The sequence below is a fragment of the Panulirus ornatus genome, chromosome 67 (genome assembly GCF_036320965.1).
Source record: "Panulirus ornatus isolate Po-2019 chromosome 67, ASM3632096v1, whole genome shotgun sequence".
NCBI classification, from domain to species: domain Eukaryota; kingdom Metazoa; phylum Arthropoda; class Malacostraca; order Decapoda; family Palinuridae; genus Panulirus; species Panulirus ornatus.
Window position 1 is genome coordinate 13505410 of NC_092290.1, and position 26157 is coordinate 13531566.

General features: G+C 41.7%; 1 protein-coding gene across 4 annotated transcripts in view; it reads left to right on the forward strand.

The window, feature by feature from the left end:
• LOC139747219 (N-acetylneuraminate lyase-like) overlaps window positions 1-25916 on the forward strand; it is a 223768-nt gene extending 197852 nt beyond the window's left edge. For all 4 annotated transcript variants that reach the window (XM_071659252.1, XM_071659254.1, XM_071659253.1 and 1 more), the window contains one exon: window positions 24981-25916. In XM_071659252.1, coding sequence (XP_071515353.1) covers window positions 24981-25135 — 155 coding nt within the window. In that variant the 3' untranslated portion in view covers window positions 25136-25916. The remainder of the gene's footprint in view (window positions 1-24980) is intronic.
• Window positions 25917-26157: the final 241 nt, after the last annotated feature.

Here is a 26157-nt window from a genome sequence, read left to right on the forward strand (position 1 = left end):
TTATGGATCTGGAGAAGGCATATGATAGAGTTGATAGAGATGCTCTGTGGAAGGTATTAAGAATATATGGTGTGGGAGGCAAGTTGTTAGAAGCAGTGAAAAGTTTTTATCGAGGATGTAAGGCATGTGTACGTGTAGGAAGAGAGGAAAGTGATTGGTTCTCAGTGAATGTAGGTTTGCGGCAGGGGTGTGTGATGTCTCCATGGTTGTTTAATTTGTTTATGGATGGGGTTGTAAAGGAGGTAAATGCAAGAGTCCTGGAATATATATATATATATATATATATATATATATATATATATATATATATATATATATATATATATATATTTATATATATATATATATATATATATATATATATATATATATATATATATATATATATATATATATATATATATATATATATATATATATATATATATATATATATATATATATATATATATATATATATATATATATGTTCAAACTCACCTCCCAATTGACTTGACCCTCAACCCTACTGTACCTAATAACCTTGCTCTTATTCACATTTACTCTTAATTTTCTTCTTCCACACACTTTACCAAACTCAGTCACCAGCTTCTGCAGTTTCTCACATGAATCAGCCACCAGCGCTGTATCATCAGCGAACAACAACTGACTCACTTCCCAAGCTCTCTCATCCCCAACAGACTTCATACTTGCCCCTCTTTCCAAAACTCTTGCATTCACCTCTCTAACAACCCAATCCATAAACAAATTAAACAACCATGGAGACATCACACACCCCTGCCGCAAACCTACATTCGCTGAGAACCAGTCACTTTCCTCTCTTCCTACACGTACACATGCCTTACATCCTCGATAAAAACTTTTCACTGCTTCTAACAACTTGCCTCCCACACCATATATTCTTAATACCTTCCACAGAGCATCTCTATCAACTCTCTCATATGCCTTCTCCAGATTCATAAATGCTACATACAAATCCATTTGCTTTTCTAAGTATTTCTCACATACATTCTTCAAAGCAAACACCTGATCCACACAACCTCTACCACTTCTGAAACCACACTGCTCTTCCCCAATCTGATGCTCTGTATATGCCTTCACCCTCTCAATCAATACCCTCCCATATAATTTACCAGGAATACTCAACAAACTTATACCCCTGTAATTTGAGCACTCACTCTTATCCCCTTTGCCTTTGTACAATGGCACTATGCACGTATTCCGCCAATCCTCAGGCACCTCACCATGAGTCATACATATATTAAATAACCTTACCAACCAGTCAACTATACAGTCACCTCCTTTTTTAATAAATTCCACTGCAATACCATCCAAACCTGCTGCCTTGCCGGCTTTCATCTTCCGCAAAGCTTTTACTACCTCTTCTCTGTTTACCAAATCATTTTCCCTAACCCTCTCACTTTGCACACCACCTCGACCAAAACACCCTATATCTGCCACTCTATCATCAAACACATTCAACAAACCTTCAAAATACTCACTCCATCTCCTTCTCACATCACCAATACTTGTTATCACCTCCCCATTTGCGCCCTTCACTGAAGTTCCCATTTGCTCCCTTGTCTTACGCACAAGGGAGCGTAAGTTTGAGTTTGAATGGAGAAAAATTGGAGGAAGTGAAGTGTTTTAGATATCTAGGAGTGGATCTGTCAGCGGATGGAACCATGGAAGCGGAAGTGGATCATAGGCTGGGGGAGGGGGCGAAAGTTCTGGGAGCCTTGAAGAATGTGTGGAAGTCGAGAGCATTATCTCGGAAAGCAAAAATGGGTATGTTTGAAGGAATAGTGGTTCCAACAATGTTGTATGGTTGCGAGGCGTGGGCTATGGATAGAGTTGTGCGCAGGAGGATGGATGTGCTGGAAATGAGATGTTTGAGGACAATGTGTGGTGTGAGGTGGTTTGATCGAGTAAGTAACGTAAGGGTAAGAGAGATGTGTGGAAATATAAAGAGCGTGGTTGAGAGAGCAGAAGAGGGTGTTTTGAAATGGTTTGGGCACATGGAGAGAATGAGTGAGGAAAGATTGACCAAGAGGATATATATGTCGGAGGTGGAGGGAACGAGGAGAAGAGGGAGACCAAATTGGAGGTGGAAAGATGGAGTGAAAAAGATTTTGTGTGATCGGGGCCTGAACATGCAGGAGGGTGAAAGGAGGGCAAGGAATAGAGTGAAATGGAGCGATGTGGTATACCGGGGTTGACGTGCTGTCAGTGGATTGAATCAAGGCATGTGAAGCGTCTGGGGTAAACCATGGAAAGCTGTGGAGGTATGTATATTTGTGTATGTGGACGTATGTATATACATGTGTATGGGGGTGGGTTGGGCCATTTCTTTCCTCTGTTTCCTTGCGCTACCTCGCAAACGCGGGAGACAGCGACAAAGCCAAAAAAAAAAAAAAATGTATATATATGTATATATATATATATATATATATATATATATATATATATATATATATATATATATATATATATATATATATATATATATATATATATATATATATATATATATATATATATATATATATATATATATATATATATATATATATATATATATATATATATATATATATATATATATATCATGAGAGGCAAGTGTTTTGGGAACAGTTGAGTGAGTGTGTTAGCAATTTTCATGCAAAAGACCGGGTTATAGTGATGGGTGCCTTTGAATGCAAACATGAGTAATGTGGCAGTTGAGGGAATAATTGGTGTCCATTGGGTGTTCACTATTGTAAATGGAAATGTTTAAGAGCTTGTAGATTTCTGTGCTGAAGAAGGACTGGTGATTGGGAATGTCTGTTTTAGAAAGAGAGATTTACATAAGTATACGTGTATAAGTAAGAGAGATGGCCAGAGAGCGTTATTGGATTCAATGTTAATTGATATGCGCGTAAGAGACACACCCTTGGATGTTATTGTGTTGAGAGGTGCAACTGGAGGGATGTTTGATCATTATCTTATGGAGGCGAAGGTGAAGATTTGTAGAGGTTTAAAGAAAAAATGAGAGAACGTTGGGGTGAAGAGAGTGGTGAGAGTAAGTGAGTTTGGGAAGGAGACTCGTTTGAGGAAATGCTAGGAGAGACTGAGTGTAGTATACAAAAAGGTGAGAGTAAAGTCCTTAAGGGGAGTCGAGGAGGAATGGGATGTATTTATGGAAGCAGTGATGGCTTCCGCAAAAGATGCTTGTGGCATGAGAAAAGTGGGATGTGGGAAGATTAAAAAGTGTAGTGAGTGGTGAGATGAAGAAGTAAGATTATCAGTGAACGAAAAGAGAGAGGCACTTTGAGGTTTTTTACAAGAAGATAGTGCAAATGACTGCGAGATGTATAAAAAATAGAGGCAGAAGGTCAAGAGAAAGGTGCAAAAGGTGAAAAAGATGGCGAATGACAGTTGGGGTGAGAGAGTATCACCAAATTTTAGGGAGCATACAAGGATATTTTGGAAGGAGGTAAATAAAGTGCGTAAGACAAGAGAACAAATGGGAACATCGGTGAAGTGGGCTAATGGGGATATCAAAACAATTAGTGGTGATTTGAGAAGATGAAGTAAGTATTTTGAAGGTTTGTTGAATGTGACAGATGATAGAGTGGCAGATATAGGTTGTTTTGCTGGAGGTGGTTAGCGAAGTGTGAAGGTTAGGGAGAATGATTTGTTAAATAGAGAAGAGGTAGTAAAAGCTTTGCGGAAGATGAAAGCCGGCAAGGCGGCAGGTTTGGATGGTATTGCAGTGGAATTCATTAAAAAGGGGTGACTTTGTTGTTGAATGGTTGGTAAGGATCTCAGATGTATGTATGGCTCATGGTGAAGTGCCTGAGGATTTGAGGAACCCATGCATAATGCCATTGTACAAAGACTAATGTGATAAAGGTGAAGGTTCAAATTACAGAGGTATAAGTTTTTTGAGTATTCCTCATAAATTATATGGGAAGTTATTGATTGAGAGGGTGAAGGCATGTACAGAGCATCAGATTGGGGAAGAGCAATTTGGTTTCAGAAGTGGTAGAGGATGTGTGGATCAGGTGTTTGCTTTGGAGAATGTATATGAGAAATACTTTAAAAAAAACAAGTGGATTTGTATGTGACATTTATGGATCTGGAGAAGGCATATGATAGAGTTGATAGGGATGCTCAGTGGAAGGTACTAAGAATATATGGTGTGGGAGGCAAGTTGCTACAAGCAATGAAAAGTTTTTTTCGAAGATGAAAGGCATGTGTACGAGTAGTAAGAGAGGAAAGTGATTGGTTCTCAGTGAATGTCGGTTTGCAGTAGGGGTGCGTGATGTCTCTATTGTTGTTTGATTTTTTATGGATGGGGTTGTTAAGGAGATGAATGCAAAAGTTTTGGAGAGAGGGGCAAGTATGCAGTCTGTTGTGGATGAGAGGGCTTAGGAAGTGAGTCAGTTGTTGTTCGCTGATGATGCAGCGCTGGTGGCTGATTTGGGTGTGAAACTGCAGAAGCTGGTGACTGAGTTTGGTAAAGTGTGTGAAAGAAGAAAGTTAAGAGTAAATGTGAATAAGAGCAAGTTTATTAGGTTCACTAGGGTTGAGGGACAAGTCAATTGAGAGGTAAGTTTGAATGGAGAAAAACTGGAGGAAGTAAAGCGTTTTAGATATCTGGGAGTGGATTTGGCAGCGGGTGCAACCATAGAAGCGGAAGTGAGTCACAGGGTGAGGGAGGGGGAGAATTTTCTGGTAGCGTTGAAAAATGTGTGGAAGGCGAGAACATTATCTTGGAAAGCAAAAATGGGTATGTTTGTGGTTCCAACAATGTTATATGGTTGCGAGGCGTGGGCTATAGATAGGTTTGTGCGTAGGAAGGTAGATGTGTTGGAAATGAGATGTCTAAGGACAACATGTGGTGTGAGATGGCTTGATGGAGTAAGTAATGAAAGGATAAGAGAGATGTGTGCTAATAAAAAGAACCTGGAAGAGAGAACAGAAGAGGGTGTATTGAAATGGTTTGGTCACATGTAGAGAATGAGTGAGGAAAGATTGACAAAGTTATTGAAATGGTTTGGTCACATGTAGAGAATGAGTGAGGAAAGATTGACAAAGTTATATGTGTCAGAGGTGGATGGAAAGAGGAGAATTAGGATACCAAATTGGAGGTGGAAGGATAGTGTGAAAAAGATTCTGTGCGATCGACGCCTGAACATGCAAGAGGATGAAAGGCGTACAAGGAATAGAGTGAAGTGGAACGATGTGGTATACCGGGATCGACATGCTGTCCATGGATTGAACAGGGGTATGTGTAGCCTATGGGGTAAACCATGAAAAGTTCTCTGGGACCTGGATGTGGAAAGGGAGCTGTGGTTTCGGTGCATTGTACATGACACCTAGCTTTTCCTAGTGCTACCTCGAGCGCATGCGGGGATGGGGGATGTCATTTTATGTGTGGCGGCGTGGCGACGGGAATGAATAAAGGCTGGAAGTATGAATTATGTACGTGTGTATATATGTATATGTCTGCGTGTGTATATATATATATATATATATATATATATATATATATATATATATATATATATATATATATATTTACTTTGTCGCTATCTCCCGCGTTTGTGAGGTAGCGCAAGGAAACAGACGAAAGAAATGGCCCAACCCACCCCCATACACATATATACATACATACACATATATACATACACATATATACATACACGTCCACACACGCAAATATACATACCTATACATCTCAATGTACACATATATATACACACACAGACACATACATATATACCCATGCACACAATTCTCACTGCCTTTATTCATTCCCATCGCCACCTCGCCACACATGGAATAACAGCCCCCTCCCCCCTAATGTGTGCGAGGTAGCGCTAGAAAAAGACAACAAAGGCCACATTCGTTCTCACTCAGTCTCTAGCTGTCATATAATAATGCACCGATACCACAGCTCCCTCTTCACATCCAGGCCCCACAGAACTTCCCATGGTTTACCCCAGACGCTTCACATGCCTTGGTTCAATCCATTAACAGCACGTCGACCCCGGTATACCACATCGTTCCAATTCACTCTATTCCTTGCACGCCTTTCACCCTCCTGCATGTTCAGGCCACGATCACACAAAATCTTTTTCACTCCATCTTTCCATCTCCAATTTGGTCTCCCACTTCTCCTCGTTCCCTCCACCTCTGACACATATATCCTCTTGGTCAATCTTTCCTCACTCATTCTCTCCATGTGAACAAACCATTTCAAAAACCCTTCTCTGCTCTCTCAACAACACTCTTTTTATTTCCACACATCTCTCTAAACGTTACATTACTTACTCGATCAAATCACCTCACACCACATATTATCCTCAAACAACTCTATCCATAGCCCACGCCTCGCAAGCATACAACATTGTTGGAACCACTATTCCTTCAAACATACCCATTTATGCTTCCCGAGATAATGTTCTCGACTTCCAAACATTCTTCAAGGCTCCCAAAATTTTCGCCCCCTCGCCCACCCTATGATTCACTTCCGCTTCCATGGTTCCATCCGCTGCCAGATCCACTCCCATATATCTAAAACACTTTACTTCCTCCAGTTTCTCTCCATTCAAACTTACCTCTCAATTGACTTGACCCTCAACCATACTGTACCTAATAACCTTGCTCTTATTCACATTTACTCTCAACTTTCTTCTTTCACACACTTTACCAAACTCTGTCACCAGCTTCTGCACTTTCTCACATGAATCAGCCACAAGCGATGTATCATCAGCGAACTACAACTGACTCACTTTGAAAGCTCTCTCATCCACAACAGACTGCATACTTGCCCCTCTTTCCAAAACTCTAGCATTCACCTCCCTAACAACCCCATCCATAAACAAATTAAACAACCATGGAGACATTACACAACCCTGCCGCAAACCTTCATTCACTGCGAACCAATCGCTTTCTTGTCTTCTTACACGTACACATGCCTTACATACTCGATAAAAGCTTTTCACTGCTGCTAACAACTTGCCTCCCACACCATATATTTTTGATACCCTCCACAGAGCATCTCTATCAACTCTATCATATGCCTTCTCTAGATCCATAAATGCTACATATAAAGTCATTTGCTTTTCTCAGTATTTCTGACATACATTCTTCAAAACAAACACCTGATCCACACATCCTCTACCACTTCTGAAACCACACTTCTCTTCCCCAATGTGATGCTCTGTACATGCCTTCACCCCCTCAATCAATACCCTCCCATATAATTTACCAGGAATACTCAACAGACTTATATATCTGTAATTTGAGCACTCACTCTTATCCCCTTTGCCTTCGTACAATGGCAATATGCAAGCATTCCGCCAATCCTCAGGCACCTCACCATGATTCATACATACATTAAATAACCTTACCAACCAGTCAACAATACAGTCACCCAATTTTTTTTAATGAATTCCGCTGCAATAACATCAAAACCTGCTGCCTTGCCGGCTTACATCTTCGGCAAAGCTTTTACTACCTCTTCTCTGTTTACAAAAGCTTTTTCCATAACCCTTTCACTTTGCACACTACCTCGACCAAAACACCCTATATCTGCCACTCTATCATCAAATACATTCAACAAACATTCAAAATACTCACTCCATCTCCTTCTCACATCACCACTACTAGTTATCACCTCCCTATTAGCCCCCTTCACTGAAGTTCCCATTTGCTCTCTTGTCTTACGCATTTTATTTACCTCCTTCCAAAACATCTTTTTATTCTCCCTAAAATCTAATGATAGTCTCTCACCCCAACTCTCATTTGCACTCTTTTTCATCTCTTACACCCCTCTCTTGACCTCCTGCTTCTTTCTTATATACATCTCCCACTCATTTGCATTATTTCCCTGCAAAAATCGTCCAAATATGTATATATATATATATATATATGTATATATATATATATATATATATATATATATATATATATATATATATATATATATATATATATATATATATATATATATATATATATATATATATATATATATATATATATATATTCTTTTTTTTTTTTTTTTTTTCACACCTCGTCGCTGTCTCCCGCGTTTGCGAGGTAGCGCAAGGAAACAGACGAAAGAAATGGCCCAACCCCCCCCATACACATGTACATACACACGTCAACACACGCAAATATACATACCTACACAGCTTTCCATGGTTTACCCCGGACGCTTCACATGCCCTGATTCAATCCACTGACAGCACGTCAACCCCGGTATACCACATCGCTCCAATTCACTCTATTCCTTGCCCTCCTTTCACCCTCCTGCATGTTCAGGCCCCGATCACACAAAATCCTTTTCACTCCATCTTTCCACCTCCAATTCGGTCTCCCTCTTCTCCTCGTTCCCTCCACCTCCGACACATATATCCTCTTGGTCAATCTTTCCTCACTCATTCTCTCCATGTGCCCAAACCATTTCAAAACACCCTCTTCTGCTCTCTCAACCACGCTCTTTTTATTTCCACACATCTCTCTTACCCTTACGTTACTTACTCGATCAAACCACCTCACACCACACATTGTCCTCAAACATCTCACTTCCAGCACATCCATCCTCCTGCGAACAACTCTATCCATAGCCCACGCCTCGCAACCATACAACATTGTTGGAACCACTATTCCTTCAAACATACCCATTTTTGCTTTCCGGGATAATGTTCTCGACTTCCACACATTTTTCAAGGCTCCCAAAATTTTCGCCCCCTCCCCCACCCTATGATCCACTTCCGCTTCCATGGTTCCATCCGCTGACAGATCCACTCCCAGATATCTAAAACACTTCACTTCCTCCAGTTTTTCTCCATTCAAACTCACCTCCCAATTGACTTGACCCTCAACCCTACTGTACCTAATAACCTTGCTCTTATTCACATTTACTCTTAACTTTCTTCTTTCACACACTTTACCAAACTCCGTCACCAGCTTCTGCAGTTTCTCACATGAATCCGCCACCAGCGCTGTATCATCAGCGAACAACAACTGACTCACTTCCCAAGCTCTCTCATCCCCAACAGACTTCATACTTGCCCCTCTTTCCAAGACTCTTGCATTTACCTCCCTAACAACCCCATCCATAAACAAATTAAACAACCATGGAGACATCACACACCCCTGCCGCAAACCTACATTCACTGAGAACCAATCACTTTCCTCTCTTCCTACACGTACACATGCCTTACATCCTCGATAAAAACTTTTCACTGCTTCTAACAACTTGCCTCCCACACCATATATTCTTAATACCTTCCACAGAGCATCTCTATCAACTCTATCATATGCCTTCTCCAGATCCATAAATGCTACATACAAATCCATTTGCTTTTCTAAGTATTTCTCACACACATTCTTCAAAGCAAACACCTGATCCACACATCCTCTACCACTTCTGAAACCACACTGCTCTTCCCCAATCTGATGCTCTGTACATGCCTTCACCCTCTCAATCAATACCCTCCCATATAATTTACCAGGAATACTCAACAACCTTATACCTCTGTAATTTGAGCACTCACTCTTATCCCCTTTGCCTTTGTACAATGGCACTATGCACGCATTCCGCCAATCCTCAGGCACCTCACCATGAGTCATACATACATTAAATAACCTTACCAACCAGTCAACAATACAGTCACCCCCTTTTTTAATAAATTCCACTGCAATACCATCCAAACCTGCTGCCTTGCCTGCTTTCATCTTTCGCAAAGCTTTTACTACCTCTTCTCTGTTTACCAAATCATTTTCCCTAACCCTCTCACTTTGCACACCACCTCGACCCAAACACCCTATATCTGCCACTCTGTCATCAGACACATTCAACAAACCTTCAAAATACTCATTCCATCTCCTTCTCACATCACCACTACTTGTTATCACCTCCCCATTTACGCCCTTCACTGAAGTTCCCATTTGCTCCCTTGTCTTACGCACCCTATTTACCTCCTTCCAGAACATCTTTTTATTCTCCCTAAAATTTACTGATAGTCTCTCACCCCAACTCTCATTTGCCCTTTTTTTCACCTCTTGCACCTTTCTCTTGACCTCCTGTCTCTTTCTTTTATACATCTCCCACTCAATTGCATTTTTTCCCTGCAAAAATCGTCCAAATGCCTCTCTCTTCTCTTTCACTAATACTCTTACTTCTTCATCCCACCACTCACTACCCTTTCTAAACAGCCCACCTCCCACTCTTCTCATGCCACAAGCATCTTTTGCGCAATCCATCACTGATTCCCTAAATACATCCCATTCCTCCCCCACTCCCCTTACTTCCATTGTTCTCACCTTTTTCCATTCTGTACACAGTCTCTCCTGATACTTCCTCACACAGGTCTCCTTCCCAAGCTCACTTACTCTCACCACCTTCTTCACCCCAACATTCACTCTTCTTTTCTGAAAACCCATACTAATCTTCACCTTAGCCTCCACAAGATAATGATCAGACATCCCTCCAGTTGCACCTCTCAGCACATTGACATCCAAAAGTCTCTCTTTCGCACGCCTGTCAATTAACACGTAATCCAATAACGCTCTCTGGCCATCTCTCCTACTTACATAAGTATACTTATGTATATCTCGCTTTTTAAACCAGGTATTCCCAATCATCAGTCCTTTTTCAGCACATAAATCTACAAGCTCTTCACCATTTCCATTTACAACACTGAACACTCACTTCAAAATACGGTAATAGTAAACGACTTGTTAGCAAGAACATTGAGATTTTTTGTAAATAGAGTCTGTAGAAAACATAATGTGATTCCTTGAAAAAGTTCGTCACATATGTTGATTATTTTGAAAGCCTCGTCACTCGAGACTGATGGCTGATACAGTCAGTATCTGCTGCTGGACGGAGGATGGCGTTCGAATCTGTGGAAAACGGCCGGGCTCATAACGTCTTCGATGTGGCCCGGGCTATCGTGCCAGCCTATGCGGCACTTCAGCAACCCGGAATTATTCCCTGAAACAACGCTTGGAAGGAGGCAGAAGTGATATTGTGACAGTGATTGTGTCAGCGTCGCGTCGCCTCGCCGCAGTGTATCGAGACAGACTTCCCCAGAACTTTTAAAGGGGAAGTAAATGTTTATAGTTGTGTTACTGGAGTGATAGTTTTCATGCATGGTGTTTTGACAAGAAAATAGTGAAGTTGGAGAAAAATGTAGCTTAGACATTGAAGCTTATTGATGCAGTGGTGAAATTGATGAGAACTGCTATTGACGTTTGTGTGAATAAATTGTACATTTCCTTTTCCATAGCCAGAGGTTGAACCATTATGTGACGTTCATTTTTTCATTCATTTCAAGCTAAAAGTTTGTTTTCTAAATTGTTTCTTACATTTTTCATATGTATATATATGTGTGTGTGTGTGTGTATGTGCGTATGTGTGTGTATGTGTGTGTGTGTGTGTGTGTATATATATATGTATATTATCCCTGGGGATAGGGGTGAAAGAATACTTCCCACGTATTCCTCGCGTGTCGTAGAAAGCGACTAGAGGGGACGGGAGCGGGGGGCCGGAAATCCTCCCCTCCTTGTATTAACTTTCTAAAATGGGAAACAGAAGAAGGAGTCACGCGGGGAGTGCTCATCCTCCTCGAAGGCTCAGAGTGGGGTGCCTAAATGTGTGTGGATGTAACCAACATGTGAAAAAAGGAGAGATAGGTAGTATGTTTGAGGAAAGGAACCTGGATGTTTTGGTTCTGAGTGAAACGAAGCTCAAGGGTAAAGGGGAAGAGTGGTTTGGAAATGTCTGGGGAGTGAAGTCAGGGGTTAGTGAGAGGACAAGAGCAAGGGAAGGAGTAGCAATACTCCTGAGACAGGAGTTGTGGGAGTATGTGATAGAATGTAAGAAAGTAAATTCTCGATTAATATGGGTAAAATTGAAAGTTGATGGAGAGAGGTGGGTGATTATTGGTGCATATGCACCTGGGCATGAGAAGAAAGATCATGAGAGGCAAGTGTTTTGGGAGCAGCTAAATGAGTGTGTTAGCGGTTTTGATGCACGAGACCGGGTTATAGTGATGGGTGATTTGAATGCAAAGGTGAGTAATGTGGCAGTTGAGGGAATAATTGGTATGCATATATATATATATATATATATATATATATATATATATATATATATATATATATATATATATATATATATATATATATATATATATATATATTTTTCTTTTTCTTTCAAACTGTTCGCCATTTCCCGCATTAGCGAGGTAGCGTTAAGAACAGAGGACTGGGCCTTTGAGGGAATACCCTCACCTGGCCCAATTCTCTGTTCCTTCTTTTGGAAAAAAAAAAAAAAAAAAAAGGAAACAGACGAAAGAATGGCCCAACCCACCCACATACACATGTATATACATACACGTCCACACACGCAAATATGCTTACCTATACATGTCAATGTATATATATATATATATATATATATATATATATATATATATATATATATATATATATATATATATATATATATATATATATATATATATATATATATATATATATATATATATATATATATATATATATATATATATATATATATATATATATATATATATATATATATATATATACACACACAGATAAATACATATATACACATGTACATGATTCATACTCTCTGCCTTTATTGATTCCCATCGCCACCTCGCCACACATGGAATAACAACCCCCGTCCCCCCTCCTGTGAAAAAAACACAGCTCCCTTTCCACATTCAGGCCCCACAGAACTTTCCATGGTTTACCCCAGACGCTTCACATGCCCTGGTACAATCCATTGACAGCATCTCGACCCCGGTATACCATATCTTTCCAATTCACTCTATTCCTTGCACGCCTTTCACCCTCCTGCATGTTCAGGCCCCTTTCACTCAAAATCTTTTTCACTCCATCTTTCCACCTCCAATTTGGTCTCCCACTTCTCGTTCCCTCCACCTCTGACACATATATCCTCTTGGTCAATCTTTCCTCACTCATTCTCTCCATGTGACCAAACCATTTCAAAACACCCTCCTCTGCTCTCTCAACCACACTCTTTTCATTAACACACATCTCTCTTACCCTTACATTACTTACTCGATCAAACCACCTCACATCACATATTGTCCTCAAACATCTCATTTCCAGCACATCCACCCTCCTGCGCACAACTCTATCCATAGCCCTCGCCTTGCAATCATACAACATTGTTGGAACCACTATTCCTTCAAACATACCCATTTTTGCTTTCCATGATAATGTTCTCGACTTCCAAACATTCTTCAGGACTCCCAGAATTTTCGCCCCCTCCCCTACCTTACGATTCACTTCCGCTTCCATGGTTGCATCCGCTGCCAGATCCACTCCCAGATATCTAAAACACTTCACTTCCTCCAGTTTTTCTTCATTCAAACTTACCTCCCAATTGACTTGACCCTCAACCCTACTGTATCTAATAACCTTGCTCTTACTCACATTTACTCTCAACTCTCTTCTTTCACACACTTTACCAAACTCAGTCACCAGCTTCTGCAGTTTCTCACATGAATCAGCCACCAGCGCTGTATCATCAGCGAACAACTACTGACTCACTTCGAAAGCTCTCTCATCCGAAACAGACTGCATACTTGCCTCTCTTTCCAAAACTCTTGCATTCACCTCCCTAACAACCCCATCCATAAACAGATTAAACAACCATGGATACATCACACAACCCTGCCGCATACCTACATTCCCTGAGAACCAATCACTTTCCTCTCTTCCTACACGTACACATGCCTTACATCTTCGATAAAAGCTTTTCACTGCTTCTATCAACTTGCCTCCCACCCCATATATTTTTAATACCCTCCACAGAGTATCTCTATCAACTCTATCATCTGCCTTCTCCAGATCCATAAATGCTACATGCAAATCCAATTGCTTTTCTAAGTATTTCTCACATACATTCTTCAGAGCAAACACCTGATCCACACATCCTCTACCACTTTTGAAACCACACTGCTTTTCTCCAATGTGATGCTCTGTATATGCCTTCACCCTCTCAATCAATACCCTCCCATATAATTTACCAGGAATACTCAACAAACTTATACCTCTGTAATTTGAGCACTTAATCTTATCCCCTTTGCCTTTGTACAGTGGCACTATGCAAGCATTCCGCCAATCCTCAGGCACCTCACCATGAATCATACATACATTGAATAACCTTACCAACTAGTCAACAATACAGTCACCCCCTTTTTTAATTAACTCCACTGCAATACCATCCAAACCTGCTGCCTTGCCGGCTTTCATCTTCCGCAAAGCTTTTACTACCTTTCCTCTCTTTACCAAATCATTTTCCCTAACCCTCTCACTTTGCATACCACCTCGACCAAAACACCCTATATCTGCCACTATATCATCAAACACATTCAACAAACCTTTTAAAATACTCACTCCATCTCCTTCTCACATCACCACTACTTGTTATCACCTCCCCATTAGCCCCCTTCACTGAAGGTCCCATTTGCTTTCTTGTCTTACGCACTTTATTTACCTTTATTTTTATTCTACCTAAAATTTAATGATACTCTCTCACCGCAGCCCACGTATTTTGTCCTCTTCTATTGCCTGAAGTCGGCAGCAACAGCTCAATTTTCTGAGCTTCTTCCCGAATGGGTCTCAGTAATAACTGAGCCGCAGGCGTAATCCTTTGTCATCTGCCTGCCTGTCTTCCAGGCAAATGATGTTAAGCCGTCCAAGCGCTTGCCGCTTCCGTCAGGGTCACAGAGCAAGTGGCCCAAAATAGACTATTGCAGATGATGGTGTCGATCTCACTGTGTCGGCCATGTCGACCACTCTTCTGCCGCAAATACGCTTGGCATTCATAGTAGATAGGAGTGCGTAAGACTAAGCACTATACGAGTACCAAGAGCAGATGGGTCGAGTCGGATACCAAGGGAGGAGAATGGCATAGCGAGTATGGAGTATCACTAGTGGGTAGTGGGGCTCTTACCGTCTTCTTCGTGATACTGGATCGAGAGTGGTTGAGGCTTCTTCCACCATCGTTAAGGGACAATTCCAAGAGCTGTATATCCCACCTGGTTCGCTTACGGGTCCATGGAGAAAGGGGTCTTGATAAACCATTTGTCAAGTAGTTATGTTGTCCTACCTGCTGACTGCCCTCATGAAATATAGTTCGCGTTCATATATGTATACATATACATGGAGAGAGAAGAGAGAGAGAGAGAGAGAGAGAGAGAGAGAGAGAGAGAGAGAGAGAGAGAGAGAGAGAGAGAGAGAGAGAGAGAGAGAGAGAGAGAGAGAGAGAGAGAGAGAGAGAGAGAGAGAGAGAGAGAAATGTAAGACACACGAAACCAGAGTAGGACATAGGAACGTACTACGAGCACCCTTGCACGTAACACCATCCCAGGACGGACCCGTGGACGAAAACATCTCTTCTTCCTACATGGTACGAAACAAAACGTAAGACTTTGGTCCCTTACCTGCCACAGTCTGATACCTGCCAACACTTAAGCCCCCTGGCCCGTTATCCTCTACAAGTTAAAGTGTTGACCTTCGTCCGTAATCTCCTCAACAAGTTAAGGCCTCCCTTAGTACCCACCTTAACCAGTTAAGGCCTTCCTTCCTATCCACCCTAACAAATTACGCACTTCAACAAATTACCTCCTCAACAAGTTAAGACCTTAACAAGTTGAGACCTTCCTTCGTACATACCCTAACAAGTTAAGGCCTCCCTTCGTACGTACCCTAACAAGTTAAGACCTCCCTTCGTACGTACCCTAACAAGTTAAAGCCTGCCTTCGTACCCACCACAACATGCTCCTGCAGCCATCCTGTCGCAAAGTTGTCTCCCCAAACACGATGGTACAAAAATCTTGACACTTGCTCGTCCCACGGGAAGACCTTCCCATTCGCTGGTTCAAATCAAGTTGTCAAAAGTCCAATATCTGTGGTATATAGGAAGCGTAATCGAATATCGAGGATCAATATGGTCGAATCTATCTTCATGTAACTGGCCTGGGGCAAGTTTACGAAGATCGCAAGTTACGAGGTCGCCCAGAGATTGGCAATGTTTGGTGCACTGCCAGACATGTGACTAATACCCTCACGTGCTTATACAGTCACATATATATCCAAGTATAGGTAGAAAACCACATGCAGGGGTTTCCGTGATGTAGCGGTTAGCGTTACTGACCACGAGTCAGCCCTGGCCCACCCAAGGTGTCGAAACCTATTGAGTTCGTCGAATCTTGGGCTCGGCAGTCGGGCCCACAGCTAATTCCCAGCCGTTATTCTTCCCCTTAGGCTTAGGTTTGGTCGTGTATATGTGTGTGAGTGCGTGTGTGTGTGTGTGTGAGTGCGTGTGTGTATGTGTGTGTGTGTGTGTGTGTGTGTGTGTGTGTGTGTGTGTGTGTGGTTCTGTGTGCGTGTGTGTGTGTGTGTGTGTATGTGTGTGTGTGTGTGTGTGTGTGTGTGTGTGTGTGTGTGTGTGTGTGTGTGTGTAATTTCGATTATTGTTCGCCATTTCTGCGTTAGCGACGTAGCGCCAGCAACAGACGCAGAAAGAGCACATCATCCAGTCACAGCTAATCTCTAGCTGTCACGTGTAATGCACCGAAACGACAGCTACCTATCCACAGCCAGGCCCCAAAGACCTATACATGTATTACCCAGAACGCTTCACATGCCATAGTTCAGACCAGTGACAGCCCGTCTACTTCATCATTCCAATTTACTCTATCCCTTGCTTGCCTTTCACACTACTGCATGTTCAGGCCTCGAAACACTAACACACCTCAATATTCGTAAACCCGAATATATATATATATATATATATATATATATATATATATATATATATATATATATATATATATATATATATATATATATATATATATATATATATATATATATATATATATATATATATATATATATATATATATATATATAGAAATCCTCCCCTCCTTGTATTAACTTTCTAAAATGGGAAACAGAAGAAGGAGTCACGCGGGGAGTGCTCATCCTCCTCGAAGGCTCAGAGTGGGGTGCCTAAATGTGTGTGGATATAACCAAGATGTGGAAAAAGGAGAGATAGGTAGTATGTTTGAGGAAAGGAACCTGGATGTTTTGGCTCTGAGTGAAACGAAGCTCAAGGGTAAAGGGGAAGAGTGGTTTGGGAATGTCTAGGGAGTAAAGTCAGGGGTTAGTGAGAGGACAAGAGCAAGGGAAGGAGTAGCAATACTCCTGAAACAGGAGTTGTGGGAGTATGTGATAGAGTGTAAGAAAGTAAATTCTCGATTAATATGGGTAAAACTGAAAGTTGATGGAGAGAGGTGGGTGATTATTGGTGCATATGCACCTGGGCATGAGAAGAAAGATCAAGAGAGGCAAGTGTTTTGGGACCAGCTGAATGAGTGTGTTAGTGGTTTTGATGCACGAGACCGGGTCATAGTGATGGGTGATTTGAATGCAAAGGTGAGTAATGTGGCAGTTGAGAGAATAATTGGTATACATGGGGTGTTCAGTGTTGTAAATGGAAATGGTGAAGAGCTTGTAGATTTATGTGCTGAAAAAGGACTGATGATTGGGAATACCTGGTTTAAAAAGCGAGATATACATAAGTATACTTATGTAAGTAGGAGAGATGGCCAGAGAGCGTTATTGGATTACGTGTTGATTGACAGGCGTGCGAAGGAGAGACTTTTGGATGTTAATGTGCTGAGAGGTGCAACTGGAGGGATGTCTGATCATTATCTTGTGGAGGCTAAGGTGAAGATTTGTATGGGTTTTCAGAAAAGAAGAGTGAATGTTGGGGTGAAGAGGGTGGTGAGAGTAAGTGAGCTTGAGAAGGAGACCTGTGTGAGGAAGTACCAGGAGAGACTGAGTACAGAATGGAAAAAGGTGAGAACAATGGAAGTAAGGGGAGTGGGGGAGGAATGGGATGTACTTAGGGAATCAGTGATGGATTGCGCAAAAGATGCTTGTGGCAAGAGAAGAGTGGCAGGTGGGTTGATTAGAAAGGGTAGTGAGTGGTGGGATGAAGAAGTAAGAGTATTAGTGAAAGAGAAGAGAGAGGCATTTGGACGATTTTTGCAGGGAAAAAATGCAATTGAGTGGGAGATGTATAAAAGAAAGAGACAGGAGGTCAAGAGAAAGGTGCAAGAGGTGAAAAAAAGGGCAAATGAGAGTTGGGGTGAGAGAGTATCATTAAATTTTAGGGAGAATAAAAAGATGTTCTGGAAGGATGTAAATAAAGTGCGTAAGACAAGGGAGCAAATGGGAACTTCGGTGAAGGGCGCAAGTGGGGAGGTGAAAACAAGTAGTGGTGATGTGAGAACGAGATGGAGTGAGTATTCTGAAGGTTTGTTGAATGTGTTTGATGATAGAGTGGCAGATATAGGGTGTTTTGGTCGAGGTGGTGTGCAAAGTGAGAGGGTTAGGGAAAATGATTTGGTAAACAGAGAAGAGGTAGTGAAAGCTTTGCGGAAGATGAAAGCCGGCAAGGCAGCAGGTTTGGATGGTATTGCAGTGGAATTTATTAAAAAAGGGGGTGACTGTATTGTTGACTGGTTGGTAAGGTTATTTAATGTATGTATGACTCATGGTGAGGTGCCTGAGGATTGGCGGAATGCGTGCATAGTGCCATTGTACAAAGGCAAAGGGGATAAGAGTGAGTGCTCAAATTACAGAGGTATAAGTTTGTTGAGTATTCCTGGTAAATTATATGGGAGGGTATTGATTGAGAGGGTGAAGGCATGTACAGAGCATCAGATTGGGGAAGAGCAGTGTGGTTTCAGAAGTGGTAGAGGATGTGTGGATCAGGTGTTTGCTTTGAAGAATGTATGTGAGAAATACTTAGAAAAGCAAATGGATTTGTATGTAGCATTTATGGATCTGGAGAAGGCATATGATAGAGTTTATAGAGATGCTCTGTGGAAGGTATTAAGAATATATGGTGTGGGAGGAAAGTTGTTAGAAGCAGTGAAAAGTTTTTATCGAGGATGTAAGGCATGTGTACGTGTAGGAAGAGAGGAAAGTGATTGGTTCTCAGTGAATGTAGGTTTGCGGCAGGGGTGTGTGATGTCTCCATGGTTGTTTAATTTGTTTATGGATGGGGTTGTTAGGGAGGTAAATGCAAGAGTTTTGGAAAGAGGGGCAAGTATGAAGTCTATTGGGGATGAGAGAGCTTGGGAAGTGAGTCAGTTGTTGTTCGCTGATGATACAGCGCTGGTGGCTGATTCATGTGAGAAACTGCAGAAGCTGGTGACTGAGTTTGGAAAAGTGTGTGGAAGAAGAAAGTTAAGAGTAAATGTGAATAAGAGCAAGGTTATTAGGTACACTAGGGTTGAGGGTCAAGTCAATTGGGAGGTGAGTTTGAATGGAGAAAAACTGGAGGAAGTGAAGTGTTTTAGATATCTGGGAGTGGATCTGGCAGCGGATGGAACCATGGAAGCGGAAGTGGATCATAGGGTGGGGGAGGGGGCGAAAATCCTGGGGACCTTGAAGAATGTGTGGAAGTCGAGAACATTGTCTCGGAAAGCAAAAATGGGTATGTTTGAAGGAATAGTGGTTCCAACAATGTTGTATGGTTGCGAGGCGTGGGCTATGGATAGAGTTGTGCGCAGGAGGATGGATGTGCTGGAAATGAGATGTTTGAGGACAATGTGTAGTGTGAGGTGGTTTGATCGAGTGAGTAACGTAAGGGTAAGAGAGATGTGTGGAAATAAAAAGAGCGTGGTTGAGAGAGCAGAAGAGGGTGTTTTGAAATGGTTTGGTCACATGGAGAGAATGAGTGAGGAAAGATTGACCAAGAGGATATATGTGTCGGAGGTGGAGGGAACGAGGAGAAGAGGGAGACCAAATTGGAGGTGGAAAGATGGAGTGAAAAAGATTTTGTGTGATCGGGGCCTGAACATGCAGGAGGGTGAAAGGAGGGCAAGGAATAGAGTGAATTGGAGCGATGTGGTATACCGGGGTTGACGTGCTGTCAGTGGATTGAATCAAGGCATGTGAAGCGTCTGGGGTAAACCATGGAAAGCTGTGTAGGTATGTATATTTGCGTGTGTGGACGTATGTATATACATGTGTATGGGGGTGGGTTGGGCCATTTCTTTCGTCTGTTTCCTTGCGCTACCTCGCAAAAGCGGGAGACAGCGACAAAGCAAAAAAAAAAAAAAAAAAGAATATATATATATATATATATATATATATATATATATATATATATATTTATATATATATATATATATATATATATTCTTTTCTTTCATACTATTCGCCATTTCCCGCGTCAGCGAGGTAGCGTTAAGAACAGAGGACTGGGCCTCTGAGGAAACATCCTCGTCCAGCCCCCTTCTCTGTTCCTTCCTTTGGAAAAAAAAAAAGAAAAAAAAAGAGAGGGGAGGATTTCCAGCCCCCCGCTCCCTTCCCTTTTTGTCGCCTTCTACGACACGCAGGGAATACGTGGGAAGTATTGTTTCTCCCTTATCCCCAGGGAAATATACATATATATATATATATATATATATATATATATATATATATATATATATATATATATATATATATATATATATATATATATATATATATATATGTATATATATATATATATATATATATATATATATATATATATATATATATATATATATATATATATATATATATACATATATATATTTCCTATTCATTTGCTTTGTCGCTGTCTCCCGCGTTAGCGAGGTAGCGCAAGAAAACAGACGAAAGAAATGGCCCAACCCGCCCACATACACATGTATATACATACACGTCCACACACGCAAATATACATACCTATACATCTCAACGTATACATATATGTACACAAACAGACATATGCATATATGCACATGTACATAATTTATACTGTCTGCCTTTATTCATTCTCATCGCCACTCCGCCATTTAGTAAACAGAGAAGAGGTAGTAAAAGCTTTACGGAAGGTGAAAGCCGGCAAGGCAGCGGGTTTGGATGGTATTGTAGTGTAACTGATCAAAAAAGGAGGCGAGTGTATTGTTGACTGGTTGGTAAGGTTATTTAATGTATGTGTGATTCATGGTAAGGTGCCTGAGGATTGGCGGAATGCATGCATAGTGCCATTGTACAAAGACAAAGGGGATAAAGGTGAGTGTCAAATTACAGAGGTATAATTTTGTTGAGTATTCCATGGAAATTATATGGGAGGGCATTGATTGAGAGGGTGAAGGCATATGCAGAGCATCAGATTGGGGAAGAGAAGTGTGGTTTCAGAAGTGATAGTGGATGTGTGGGTCAGGTGTTTGCTTTGAAGAATGTATGCGAGAAATACTTAGAAAAGCAAATGGGTTTCTATGTAGCATTTATGGATCTGGAGAAGGCATGTGATAGAGTTGATAGAGATGCTCTGTGGAAGGTATTAAGAATATATGGTTTGGGAGGCAAGTTGTTAGAGGAGGTGAAAAGTTTTTATCGTGGATGTAAGGCATATGTACGAGTAGGAAGAGAGGAAAGTGATTGGTTCTCAGTGAATGTTGGTTTGCGGCTATTTGCTTAATTTGGTTATAGATTGGGCTGTTAGGGAGGTGAATGCAAGAGTTTTGAGAAAGGGGCAAGTATGTAGTCTGTTGTGGATAAGAGAGCTGGGGAAGTGAATCAGTTGTTGTTCGCTGATGGTGCTGGTGGCTGATTCGGGTGAGAAACTGCAGAAACTGGTGATTGAGTTTGGTAAAGTGTCTGAAAGAAAGCTGAGAGTGAATATGAATAAGAACAAGGTTATTAGGTACAGTAGGGTTGAGGGACAAGTCAATTGGGAGGTAAGTTTGAATGAAGAAAAACTGGAGGATGTATAGTGTTTAAGATATCAAGAAGTGGTTTTGGCAGCGGATGGAACCATGGAAGTAGAAGTAAGTCACATTGTGGGGGAGGGGGCGAAAGTTCTGGGAGCGTTGAAAAATGTGTGGAAGGCGAGAACATTATCTCAGAAAGCAAAAATGGGTATATTTGAAGAAATAGTTTTTCCAACGGTGTTATATGCCTGCGAGGCGTGGGCTATAGATAGAGTAGTGCGGAGGAGTGTGGATATATTGGAAATCAGATGTTTGAGGACATATGGTGTGAGGTGGTTTGATCGAGTAATCAACGAAAGGGTAAGAGAGATATGTGGTAATAAAAAGAGTGTGGTTGAGAGAGCAGTAGAGGGTGTTTTGAAATGGTTTGTTCACATGTAGAGAATGATTGAGGAAAGATTTACCAAGAGGATATATGTGTCAGAGGTGGAGGGAACGAGAAGTGGGAGACCAAAGGTGGAAAGATGGAGTGAAAAAGAGTTTGAGCGATCGGGACCTAAACATGCAGGAGGGTGAAAGGCGTGCAAGGAAAAGGGTGAATTGGAACGATGTGGTATACAGGGATCAACGTGCTGTCAATGGATTGAAGCTGGGCATGTGAAGCGTCTGGGGTAAACCATGGAAAGTTTTTTGGGGCCTGGATGTGGAAAGGGAGCTGTGGTTTCGGTGCATTATACATGACAGCTAGAGACTGAGTGTGAAATAATGTGGCCTTTGTTGTCTTTTCCTAGCGCTATCTCGCGCTCATGCGGGGGAAGGGAGTTGTCATTTCATGTGTGGCGGGGTGGCGACGGGAATGAATAAAGGCAGATAGTATGAATTATTTACATGTGTATATATGTATATGTCTGTGTATGTATGTATATGTATACTTTGAAATGTATGGTATGTATATGTGCGTGTGTGGAAGTGTATACACATACATGTGTATGTGGGTGGGTTGGGCCATTCTTTCGTCTGTTTCCTTGCACTACCTCGCTAACGCGGGAGACAGCGACAAGGTATAATAAATGAATGAATATATATTTCTCTTATACTTTTACGACATCAAAGAGCTGGAGGAACTCTGACTCTATTCCTTATCAGCATATCCAGGTCTGGTTTACAAAGCTGCTCTCAGACACCACACACAAAAGCCTCCTCGTCTTGCTAATCTGAGAGAGGAAAAAGTTATGATTCTTGGAAAGAATTTCTGCTCTGTATTGTTGCACTTCTCATAATTATTTTGCACTCTCTTTCTATGTCTTTTTCTGTTCTGAAATGTTTGTCTTTTTTTCGTAAACTTTATGTCTGTTGATTTTTTAACTTTTTACGCTGTGTACTTTTACTTTCTTTCACAACACACACACACACACACACACACACACACACACACACACACACACACACACACACACACACACACTCGCATAGGCATCATGCTATAGTGGTTAACGTTGCTGACTGCAAGTCGGCATGGGGCAGCCCGGAGTCGGACCCACATGGGTTCGAATTCTGGGCGAGGTAGTTGACCTACACCCAACCCAGGCTTAGGCTAGTGTGTGTGTGTGTGTGTGTGTGTGTGTGTGTGTGTGTGTGTGTGTAGATGTGTAGGAATATAGGCTCGGTAAATATATACTAGGATTAGAGACCAGACAACACGATTGTAACCCTCTCCCCGTCACACACAAGTAGTAATCACAAGTAATTATCATCCAAGGTTTAAAAGAGGCCCCTCGAATGTGAAACTCTCTCTCTCTCTCTCTCTCTCTCTCTCTCTCTCTCTCTCTCTCTCTCTCTCTCTCTCTCTCTCTCTCTCTCTCTCTCTCTCTCTCTCTCTCTCTCTCCTCACATAGTACAAAGAAGTAATTACAAGCTGGTAATTAGATAATCATACATTCGGGTCTACTCCTTGTTCTCCTCCAGCCGTCCAGAAGTCCCATTCGATCCTCTCCGTTGGCTCTCATTTAATATCCCCTTTTGCGTTATAATCTCCAAGTATATTTTCTCCTTTGTTTAACTTGTTCGCTCTGTCCTCCAGCCCTGTCTGGTGAGGACGCCCTGGGCTGAGTCAGCTTCAGGAGACCACGCTGCTTACGCCAGTCCTCCTCGTCTCACCTAAGTCTTCCTCAGGTTCTCCTTGCCTCATCTGAGTCTTCCCCAGGCCCTCCCTACCTCATCTGAATCTTACTTAGGTTTTCCTTGCCTCATCTGAGTGTTCTCCATGACCTTCTCACTTCAAGTGAGTCTTCTGTAAGCCAGGCTCTCTGAACCAGTCTTCCTCACCTCATTCACCATCATCCTACGCTTACAGCTTCACTTAACACCCTCTGGTGCTCCAGATGCACTTGATGCACTTTACGTGTACTACCACGGATCACTTACATCCTTGTCCACACTTTTCGGGGCTCTAGGTGTCCTTGGTGTATATCTGTGTGCTCTCCCACGCTTTCATACATCCTTGCCTACACCTTGCGCAGCTTCAGATGTGCCTGGTGCTTCCCTGTATCTCACCTAAACAATCTCTATTTCCTTCCTGCCGCTGAAGATCCGCCCTCTCCCTCCTTACTCATACCCATTATAAATCCCAAGGCAATTACTGTCCTCTTGTATATCGCCTGCCCTTCCACACACCCTCATCGACACCCAAGGAAGACCTTACGTCCAGCCTTTACTCCAACCTGCGCCTGATTTTGAACCATTCGTACGACGCTTCTTACCCCCTACTGCCCACTCCATAACTCCTTGCACTTTTCTTTTGCAGCGTGATGCTACATCCTACACTTATGAGAGTTCGTACTGTGTCTTACATCTTCACGTACAACACTCAGTTTTAAACCCTGGATTTACTACTTGTATTTGCATTCATCCTACACAACACCTTAAATTTACAACCCCCCTCCTTCCCCAATTGCTTTCTTATTTCCAAAGCGTTGGTGAATCGTGTAATGACTACTTTCCCTCGGGCCCTGTGCCCTACCTCGCAACACCCCACCTCATCCCTGGATCTACATCATCTTCTTATACTCACAACAGCTTAGCTACCCTGTGTCTACACCCTATCACTGCACTTTCTGATGAATCATTAACATAGTTTTGTCAAATTCACATCTGCAGCTGGAGGCTTCTCCGTGTCGAGCGTCAAGACAGCCGGCTCCCTACTGACGGGGCTCGACTTTGGGCCCACCCGGCTCCCCAACAAGCCCTTCAAAGACTCCATGATCGACGCCCTCAGGAACGACCTCAAGAATCTCAGCCTCCAGGTCTACTGAAGAAGAGCTCCATGCTGATGTGTCGATGTGCACTGGTACGGGTTGTTTAAGGCTAAGGGTTTGCTATTGTTAGTTGAAAGGGAACTGATAAAGCCTACGGCTTTGCTAATGTTAGCTAATGGGAATTATTTAGATGGTAAGGGCTAAGGGCTTACTACTGATTGCTAAAGGTTACGGGCTCAGTACTTTTACTTGAGGGAGATTAATGGCAAAGGGCTTCTACTACTTGTCTAGGAGATTGTTAGGGGCTACGGGCTCATTACACTTGCCTGAGGGGATTATCCAAAACTAAAGGCTGGTATCATCATCTGAGGGGATTGCTGTTACTGTGCCTGAGGGAGATTCCTAAGGCTTGCAGAAGTTTGTTCAGGGCTGGGATGTGCAATATTTTAACCTTTTAGGGTTGCATTAGTGTGATATAAATCCATCAGCTCGAACTCAAAAGTTATACATATCGTAATATCCAAACAGAAAACTTTCAATTTTGATGGAATGCAGCTATAATTTTCATCCCCTGCCATAGCTGGAATAAATTTCCTCCCATTCATAAAAAGAAGAGAAAAAAATCATATGTAATAATGATTTAAGCGAATAGTTTTCTCACCGACTCAAGCTTTTTAGAGCTTTCAGGGAAATCCAGTTTCGTCCATCACACACACAGCCTATTTGTGTGGGTGTGAGGTGTTTCATCATTTACGGAGAAAATATCATTTTCATAGTAAATTGACTTACAATGATTTGTTGAAGTGTGTATACTGTAGTGAATAAAGATTTAAAGGCATCGATTTCTGTTTTGAATAAAGTACCCATCCAGGGACCCAGACGGTGTGAATGAAATACCCATCCAGGGACTCAGACGGTGTGAATGATGTACACATCCAGGGACCCAGACGGTGTAAATGAATTACCCATCCAGGGACTCAGACGGTGTGAATGAATGAATAAAGAAATCTTGTTTATCAGTGACCATGCAATGAACATAAACTGTAATGCAACACAGACTTTCATATGACTTAATTTCA